General features: G+C 40.9%; 1 protein-coding gene across 1 annotated transcript; it reads left to right on the top strand.

Annotated features, from left to right (window-relative positions):
• Nucleotides 1-5,842: 5,842 nt before the first annotated feature.
• LOC123071210 (DNA-directed RNA polymerases I, II, and III subunit RPABC5) lies at nucleotides 5,843-8,572 on the top strand. Its single transcript, XM_044494724.1, has 5 exons — nucleotides 5,843-6,133; nucleotides 6,232-6,301; nucleotides 6,712-6,770; nucleotides 8,041-8,135; nucleotides 8,225-8,572. The coding sequence occupies exons 2-5, from the start codon at nucleotides 6,266-6,268 to the stop codon at nucleotides 8,248-8,250; spliced, it is 216 nt and encodes a 71-aa protein (XP_044350659.1). The 5' UTR covers nucleotides 5,843-6,133; nucleotides 6,232-6,265; the 3' UTR covers nucleotides 8,251-8,572.
• The last annotated feature ends 1,354 nt before the right edge of the window (nucleotides 8,573-9,926 follow it).

Raw genomic sequence — 9,926 nt, 5'->3', positions numbered from 1 at the left:
CAAGATATTCGTTGTTAAGAATGGATCCTTTCTAAAGAAGGAGTTTCTCTCAAAAGAACTGAATGGGAGGAAAGTAGAACTTGATGAGGTAATTGTACCTTCTCCTGAATTGGGAAGTAGTTCATCATAGAAATCAGTTCCAGTGATTCCTACACCAATTAGTGAGGAAGCTAATGATGATGATCATGAAACTTCAGATCAAGTTACTACAGAACCTCGTAGGTCTTCCAGAGTACGATCCGCACCAGAGTGGTACGATAATCCTATTTTGGAAGTCATGTTACTAGACCATGATGAACCTACGAACTATGAGGAAGCGATGATGAGCCCAGATTCCGCGAAATGGCTTAAGGCCATGAAATCTAAGATGGGATCCATGTATGAGAACAAAGTGTGGACTTTGGTGGAATTGCCCGATGATCGGCAAGCCATATAATATAAATGGATCTTCAAGAGGAAGACTAACGCTGATAGTAGTGTTACTATCTACAAAGCTCGACTTGTCGCAAAAGGTTTTCAACAAGTTCAAGGTGTTGATTACAATGAGATTTTCTCAACTGTAGTGATGCTTAAATCCGTCCGAATCATATTATAGCAGTTGCCATATTTTATGAAATCTGGCAAATGGATGTCAAAACTACATTCCTTAAATGGATATTTCTTAAAGAAGAATTGTATATGATGTAACTAGAAGGTTTTATCAATCCTAAAGGTACTAACAGGGTGTGCAAACTCCAGCGATCCATCTATGGACTGGTGCAAGCATCTCGGAGTTGGAATATACGCCTTGATGAGTTGATCAAAGCATATCGTTTTATACAGACTTGCAGTGAAGCCTATATTTACAAGAAAGTGAGTGTGAGCTCTGTAGCATTTCTAATATTATATGTGGATGACATATTGTTGATTAGAAATGATATAGAATTTCTGGATAGCATAAAGGGATACTTGAATAAGAGTTTTTCAATGAAAGATCTCAGTGAAGCTGCTTATATGTTGGGCATCAATATCTATAGAGACAGATCAAGACGCTTGATAAGTTTTTCAATGAATACACACCTTGACAAGTTTTTGAAAGGGTTCAAAATAGATCAGTCAAAGAAGGAGTTCTTGTCTGTATAACAAGGTGTAAAGTTGAGTAAGACTCAAAACTCGACCACGGCAGAATATAGAAAGAGAATGAAAGTCATTCCCTATGCCTCAGTCATAGGTTCTATCAAGTATGTCATGCTGTGTACCAGACCTATTGTCACTAGTAGAAAAGGGGGCATTAGTCCCGGTTCGTAAGGGCCTTTAGTCCCGGTTCTTGAACCGGGACTAAAGGGTCGTTACTAATGCCTCCCCCCTTTAGTCCCGGTTCAAACTGGAACCGGGACTAAAGGTCGCGGCCGCGTGGAGCTCCACCTTTAGTCCCGGTTGGTCACACCAACCGGGACTAAAGGAAATTTTATGATTTTTTTTATTTTTTTTGAATTTTTTTATTTTAACCTCTAATCTCTAATCACCACCCCTCATCACTCTCAATTTATCCTCTAATCTCTAATCACCCCTCATCATTCCTAATCATCTAACTTCCCGAACGTTCACCCATCCTCCCACTCCCCCAGCCTGAGCACGCTTAACTTTCGGGTTCTATTCTCCCTCGTTTCCAAGTCTGCACTTGTTGTTTTGCTGACAATAGTAAGATGTCAATCCTATTAACCCTCAGGAATTTTGCGTGAGCATGAAGTGACACATTTCACTGTTTGAGTTTGAAACAATTGTTTTAAAAAACAATAATTATTTAGTAACACTAATATTTCTTGAATAATTAGTTTGACCATTGTTTGACCATTGTTTGACCATAGTTTGACCACAGTTTGACCAGATTTGACCAAAATTCAAAATAACTGAAATAATTATTTAGTAACACTAATATTCTAGAATAATTAGTTTGACCATTGTTTGACCACAGTTTGAAATTTTTTCGATTTTTTCCACTCTAGATCTTAAAAGCCCCATAACTTTTTGAGTAGATGATTTTTCATATAAAAACTTTTTCATCCGAGTCAGTATGCAAAAGTTATGCCCATTTTACTAAATTCTAGAGAGATTTTGCAAATAAAGTCGAAATTCATATTTGTAAATTTTCCCAACAACTAGACCACATATCACATGGGAAACTTATTTTCTTTTATTTTTTTGACATTTTCATCATTTTCTTTTATTTTTTTAAAAACTGAAAAGGCGATCCACGAGGGGGGGGGGTGGAGTTTGAAAATGGGACCTTTAGTACCGGTTCGTGCCATGAACCGGTACTAATGCCTCAAACCCCATTAGTACCGGTTGGTGCCACGAACCGGGACTAAAGGTCTAACCCTTTAGTCCCAGTTGGTGCCACGAACCGGGACTAATGGGCATCGCACCCTTTAGTCCCGGTTCGTGGCACCAACCGGGACTAAAAGGTCCAGACGAACCGGGACAAATGGCCCACGTGGCCCCTGGGCGCACGAACCGGGACTAATGCCCCCATTAGTCCCGGTTCTAGACTGAACCGGGACTAATGGGCTAACCCGGGGTGGATCAAAGCCCTCTTTTCTACTAGTGTGTGTACCTTGCCATGTTTTTGGCAAAGGGGTACAATAGTGATCTAGGAGTAGGTCAATGGACAGCGGTCAAAATTATCCTTAGTGAGCACTAAGGAAATGTTTCTCGGTAATGGGGGTGATAAAGTGTTCGTCGTAAAGAATTACATCGATGCAAGTTTTTTCACAGATCCATATGACTCTTAAGTCTCAATTTGGATACATATTGAAAGTGGTAGCAATTAGCTAGAGTAGCTCCATGCAGAGCATTGTAGACAAAGAATATTTGCAAAACGCATACGACTCTGAATGTGTCAGACCCATTGACTAAACTTCTCTCACGAGCAAAACATGATCACACCTTAGTACTCTTTGGGTGTTTAATCACATAGCAATGTGAACTAGATTATTGACTCTAGTAAACCCTTTGGGTGTTGGTCACATGACGATGTGAACTATGAGTGTTAATCACATACATATGTGAATATTGGTGCTAAATCACATGGTGATGTGAACTAAATTATTGACTCTAGTGCAAGTGGGAGACTGAAGGAAATATGCCCTAGAGCCAATCATGAAGTTATTATTTATTTCCTTATTTCATGATAACTATTTATTATTCATGCTAGAATTGTATTAACCGGATACTTAGTACATGTGTGAATACATAGACAAAACATATTGTCCCTAGTATGCCTCTACTTCACTAGCTCGTTTATCAAAGATGGTTATGTTTCCTAACCATAGACATGAGTTGTCATTTGATGAACGGGATCACATCATTAGGAGAATGATGTGATAGACATGACCCATCCGTTAGCTTAGCATTATGATCGCAACAGTTTCATTGCTACTGTTTTCTTCATGACTTATACATGATCCTCAGACTATGAGATTATGCAACTCCCAAATATCGGAAGAACACTTTGTGTGCTACCAAACGTCACAACGTAAATGAGTGATTATAAAGGTTCTCTACAGGTGTCTCTGAAGGTGTTTGTTGGGTTAGCATAGATAAAGATTAGGATTTGTCACTCCGTGTATTGGAGAGGTATCTCTGGGCCCTCTCGGTAATGCTCGTCATTATAAGCCTTGCAAGCAATGTGACTAATGAGTTAGTTACGGGATGATGCATTACATAACGAGTAAAGAGACTTGCCGGTAACGAGATTGAACTAGGTATGATGATACCGGCGATCAAATCTCGGGCAAGTAACACACTGATGACAAAGGGAACAACGTATGTTGTTATGCGGTTTGAGCATCCAGGTTCCGCTATTGGTTATTGACCTGAGATGTGTATCGGTCATGTCTACATAGTTCTCGAACCCGTAGGGTCCGCACGCTTAACATTTGATGACGATCTGTATTATGAGTTATGTGATTTTGATGACCGAAGTTTGTTCGGAGTCCCGGATGAGATCATGGACGTGACGAGGAGTCTCGAAATGGTTGAGACATAAAGATTGATATATTGGAAGGCTATATTCGGACATCGGAAAGGTTCCGAGTGATTCGGATATTTTTTGGAGTACCGGAGAGTTAAGGGAATTCGCCGGGGGAAGTATTGGGCCTTAATGGGCCATACGGGAAAGAGAGAAGGGCCTCAAGGGGTGCCCCCCCCATGGGCTGGTCCGAATTGGACTAGGAGGGGGCGGCGCCCCCCTTCCTTCTCCCCTCTTCCCCCCTTCCCACTTCTCCTAGTTGGAATAGGAAGGGGGGGGGGGAATCCTACTTGGATCGGGAGTCCAAGTAGTATTCCCCCCCTTGGCGCGCCCCCTCTAGGGCCGGCCTCCTCCTCCTCCCTCCTTTATATATGGGGGGCAGGAGGCACCCTAGAACACACAAGTTATTCTTTTAGCCGTGTGCGGTGCCCCCCTCCATAGTTACACACCTCGATCATATCGTTGCGGAGCTTAGGCGGAGCCCTGCGGCGGTAGCATTATCATCACCGTCGCCACGCCGTCGTGCTGACGGAACTCACCATCGGCCTCAACTGGATCAAGCGTACGAGGGGCGTCACCGAGCTGAATGTGGAGATGCCGTACGTTCGGTGCTTGATCGGTTGGATCGCGAAGAAATTCGATTACATCAACCGCGTTACTAAACGCTTCTGCTTTCGGTCTACGAGGGTACGTGGACATACTCTCCCCTCTCGTTGGTATACATCTCCTAGATAGATCTTGCGTGATCGTAGGATTTTTTTTGAAATTACTGCGTTCCCCAACAACGCACTCCTTCTCTCGCTCAAGTTCGCCATTGCTACCTTCCAATAATTTGGATTAATTGGAATAGTAGGGAGAGACTATGTTCTTTGCATTATGATGATAGTGCACTACTCAAAATACTCCCTCCGTCCCATAATATTAGAGCGTTTTTGACACTACTCAAAACACTCTATAGTGTCAAAAACGCTCTAAGATTATGGGACGGAGGGAGTAATAGGCATAGACACTCTGCATCTTATATAGATGGCCTATTTACATACTCCTAGATGGCATATATAGATGGCCTAAAAATAATTCAGAGCATATATAGATGGCCCAAAAAATACTCCCTTTCACTCTGAATCTTGTAGACAGTCAAAGAACATTATACACTGCCTAGCCACTGTTTCATCTTCATCCTAGCCACTATTTTCAGTAAATGTTTGGATGTCAGGAGTACAATGAAAAATCAAGTTTTCCTCTATGGTTGTTGATGGTGATCAAACAAGGGACCATCTTCCTCTTGAAGAAACAACGGGAGCACTCTCTTTGTGATGTCACTAAACACGTCAGCATGTTTACAAAGAGCGGTTTGAAAAACATGTCATAATTGTTCCTACAGTTTTGAAAAGATTTTGAGAAAATATGTTTACCGATAGTACTCCTTTTCAAACATGTCAGCATGTTTACGGAGAGCAGTTTTCAAAACATGTCAGCATGTTTACAGGGATGAGTCCAGACTGATGTATTTCCGTTGATTGCAAAATTAATGGAAAGCGGTTGTGAGCCCGGTTGGAAAAAAAATGTTTACAGGGAGCAGTTTGAAAAAACATGTCAGCATGTTTACAGAGAGTAGTCCTTTTCAAAGCACAGCTAAAATACCTTCTTTTTAAATTTTTGAAAAGGAATCAAGACCTACAGTTTGAGCACATTTGGCATTTTCTGTATATACACATTTGGCGTGCAAAAACAAAGAAGAAGAATCGGGATTCCTGCCTGCAAAAAAATAATTTAAAAATCATTCCTGGAGTTGGCCTTATTTACGATTAGATGCCACTGCGAAGTGGCCTTACCTGTTCGATGGACAAGCTCGAAATAATCCCGATCCCCATTATCCTCTGTCCTCGGCCACTCGTCGCTCGTCAACCCTAGCCGCCAGCGACGAGGCCGTCCCGACGCCGCCATCTCTCGTCGCTGGTGAACTTCGTCCGGCGATCCCGTCACCACCCCGACTACCGTCTGGTCATCGAGCCGCCCTTCCCCGACACTGCGAGTCCGTCCTTCTCCCTCGCCGCCCCAACCTGCCCCTGCCGCCGGCGACGCTGCTCTTCTCCCCCGCCGTCGCCACTTCAGAAGCTCAAGGTGAGCCCCATCCCTCTCCATTCATTTTTCATGTCCTCTCTCACACTGACCCTCGCCTTCGTCCCGAAAACCCTTGTTCCCCTTTCCTTCTTCTCCAGCGGCAGCGGCAAAGGCGGAGGCGGAGGATAGAAGATGATCATCCCGGTTCGGTGCTTCACCTGCGGCAAGGTAAACCCCATCACCGCCCCTCCATCCATGCTCCCGTCGGCCACCCTTTAAGGACGCACGCTGCGTCTTAGGGTACATTGCCTCTTAGGGGGTATCCGCACTCTTCTGCTAGGTTTATGTGGTGGTACACTAAGATTTTTCTCATCGATCCTCTCAAATAACCAAGTGATGTTTTATCGTATATGGTCCCTACCTGTTTGTACCCAAGATTTAACTCTAGGGTGTAGTTGTTGTGTGACACATCAATTTTTCTAGGGTTAAGCTTACTGAAAAGTACTCCATTTAAACTTCTGTGAATAACTCTGCATGTTTTTTCTTGTCTACATATTCATATAATGCATTGGGAGAACTCCTGGCCTTTACCTGAAGAAAGAGATCAACTCACAAGATTAGTTTTTATGCTTGGACAGGTGATCGGGAACAAGTGGGACCACTACCTCGATCTTCTCCAGGCTGATTACACTGAGGGGTAAACATTTATGCATCCTGGTTCCTGTGCTCCGGTTTGATTGAGTGCATATTGTACTGGCTCTGCCTTTGATCCTGATTTGGTGGATGAGGCCTTGAGGGAGCCTGCATTTGCAATGTCGGCTTCTTTTCATGTTTAGCTAGAAGGGAACATGTTTCACTTATATGTGAGGAAGTTATGCACACAAGTGTGATAGACTAGTATGCTGTATATCTTGTGACGTACATGGTGCACCACTGAACACCATAGCATACGTGATCCATAATAAATGAACACTGAAAACTAGTGGGCATGTCATGCATCTTTTGATGCATTTGGGGGCCCTTACTAGTGTGGTGCTTCCCTGTTTTAGATATTTCATAAGCCCTCTACATGCCCTTTCACTGAACTGGCACTTTGACTGGGATGTGTGGAGGAATTAGAATTATGCCAGTGTTAAACCAAATGGCTAGGTCTGGATGATAGTTGCTATGTTTGCATCCTATTACGTGTTTTTCCCTTTGTTAAAATTTTATCATATTTTCTTTGTGTCGAACGTAACTAGGTACTTTAGAGTATGGTAGTATACTAATCTTTGTAGTCTTTGCAAAACAATATTTCACCTTTTTAGCCATGTGTACTCTCCATACTCTGCGTGCTGTGTCGTAATGTTATGTTGGAATAATATTGTGTATCTTAAATGGACACTAGAAAGACAAAAAAACAGAAGCTCATGATGAACTGTAATTTTTATTGCATGCATTATATTTTCTTATTGTCGGACGCAGCGAGGTACATAGAGTATAGTAAAAAATGTCATCAGATTAGCCATATGTACTCCCCACCCCTACTCTGCATACCGATGTTATTGTGTAATAGTATGGTGTTTCTTGTTAATGAACACTATAATGACAAGACAAATGTTCACGGTGTAAAATTGTAAATTATATTACATACATATCGGAGTCTACCGTTGAGTGTGGCTGAGATTCTTGGTTTCTGAAATGTTGGAATCTTTGCTCAATGGTGTTCCACCTCGACATATATGTCTATGTTTTTGTTCCCCATGCTTAAGACTAGAAAATCACTACTTATTTGTCAATACAGTTCCTGAAAACTAGAAGAGCATCTTTACCCTACCTATTTTTTACTTTTCTAGAGATTAGAATTATTAGAAGGGACATCTGTTATGGTTTATTAGATAATTTTATTGTTAATATTGTATATAATGTTTACAACTATCATATTGAAATCTGATTTTATCTATCTTTCTGCTGTTGTATGTTGTTAGGGATGCTCTGGATGCCTTGGGCTTGGTTCGCTACTGCTGCCGCCGTATGCTCATGACCCATGTTGACCTCATCGAGAAGTTGCTCAACTACAACAGTAAGTTGATGCTGTTATATAACTTTGTAAGCTATATTCTGCTGCTTTCTTTGTTATTTCTTTTGGAACTGACAGTAGTTCATTTTCAGCCCTGGAGAAGACGGAGACAAGTTGAGTTAATTGAACCCACTCTGCCTCGAAACCCTTGTTCCTTTGTACTTTTCAAGATGGTGGTATGCTGTTTCTTATGTCAGTGCTTAGGAGGTGCAAAGTGTGAGGTCCTGAAATGAAGTTGGTTTGTTCATGAATCTCCAAGGACTGTTAGTGTGACCATCCGTTTCTACCATGTAATCATCAGGGCTATATTAAGCAACAAGTCTATGCATTATCCAGTTTCAAACTTATTAAGCTCCAAGCGTTGAACATGTTATTCCTGTGCTTTCTGTTGGATCTTGTTGGTTATGGGCACCCATGGGTATCTTACCATTGAATCGTTACTTGAGTGATATGCATTGAACTTCCACATTTACCTGCATGCTTGATATTTGTTTGTTTTCTATTCATCTGATGATATCGATTGTATTTAAAATCAAGATAGATAACAATTGCGGTTTCTCGTCAAACATTTGTTTGTTACTGTTAACTTGAATTGTCATCCATTCATCTACTGCTTGACCTAGGTGGTAATCATATTGCAATGGTGTCATTCCCATTGGTGCGGATATGGTCATTGGTAGTTTGTCGACCATGGATATGTTTGCTTTGGGTTTTTATTTTTATTTTTTTCATATGCTTAGCTTTGGTCTTACATGACTTTGCTATTTGTCAGCGTGTTTTTATGTGTGTGTTTTTGTGTTGGTTCTGTGCATCCTAACTATGCAGAGGCCGGGTGTGTGCTCATTATGTTTGTATTCTCTTAATACTCCATTTTGAGTTAATAAAATTCACCCTTTATCGAAAAAACTAGTAAGTTAAAAGTTGTAACCGTTTAACCCTTTCAGTAGTCATTTTTTTTAAATGTTCTAGTAGTCATTTTTGATCTTTCAGCATTTTTGATACTCCGTGTTTTGTTTAATTCTAGCTTCTTTGGCTTGTGTTATGTTGCTTGCTAGATTTAACTTCCATGTAGGTTTAATTCACTTAGTTGCATTTTAGAGAACCTACAAATATGTAAGACCTAAAAGTAAGTACTTGTACAGAGAGGATTTTTGGCTCTCGGGCTCCATGGGGCCCAAAAATTTCAAAAATTCAAAAGTTTACCTTTTAAGTTCCAAACAAAATCTGAAAAATAAATACACAAGTTACTTAGAGATGTACTACATGTGTGTAAAATTTCATTATGAAATACGTTTTGATGTAAGCTGTACAATAAAACCAAGTCCATGTCCTTGTATAGTGAATAGTACATGTGCTAGAAATACATGTTTTCTTTTGTAGCTCGCAAAAAAATGTATTTGGCCGTGAAACTTTACAGGCAAGTAATATACATTTGTAGGAATATGTGTGTTTTTTCAGAATTTTTTAGACCTAAAATTAGTTTAAAAAAAGCAAGCTCCACGGAGCGCAGGAGGCAACACAATTTCTGTTACACAAGTTAAAATTTGTAATCCTCCAACACCCTTCTAGTAGACATTTTTGATCTCTCACCAAGCATGCCCATAGTGAAATAGAAAAATCCTCGTGGTATCAAGCGTCATTTCTTATTCCCCAATTCCAGCCGTAGATTCATGCTCCACGTAGATTCATGATCAACTTTTGTTAGCCAAGTACCATCTCTATTTTAAAACACATGGCTTTCTATAATGTGTTCAGACAAGCTTATCTATCTTTGACCACTAATTTATGATTGAT

This window comes from Triticum aestivum, chromosome 3B (assembly GCF_018294505.1).
Source record: "Triticum aestivum cultivar Chinese Spring chromosome 3B, IWGSC CS RefSeq v2.1, whole genome shotgun sequence".
Taxonomy (NCBI): Eukaryota; Viridiplantae; Streptophyta; class Magnoliopsida; order Poales; family Poaceae; genus Triticum; species Triticum aestivum.
The sequence above is the reverse complement of the archived record's forward strand: the minus strand, read 5'-3'. Positions and strand labels throughout refer to the sequence as shown.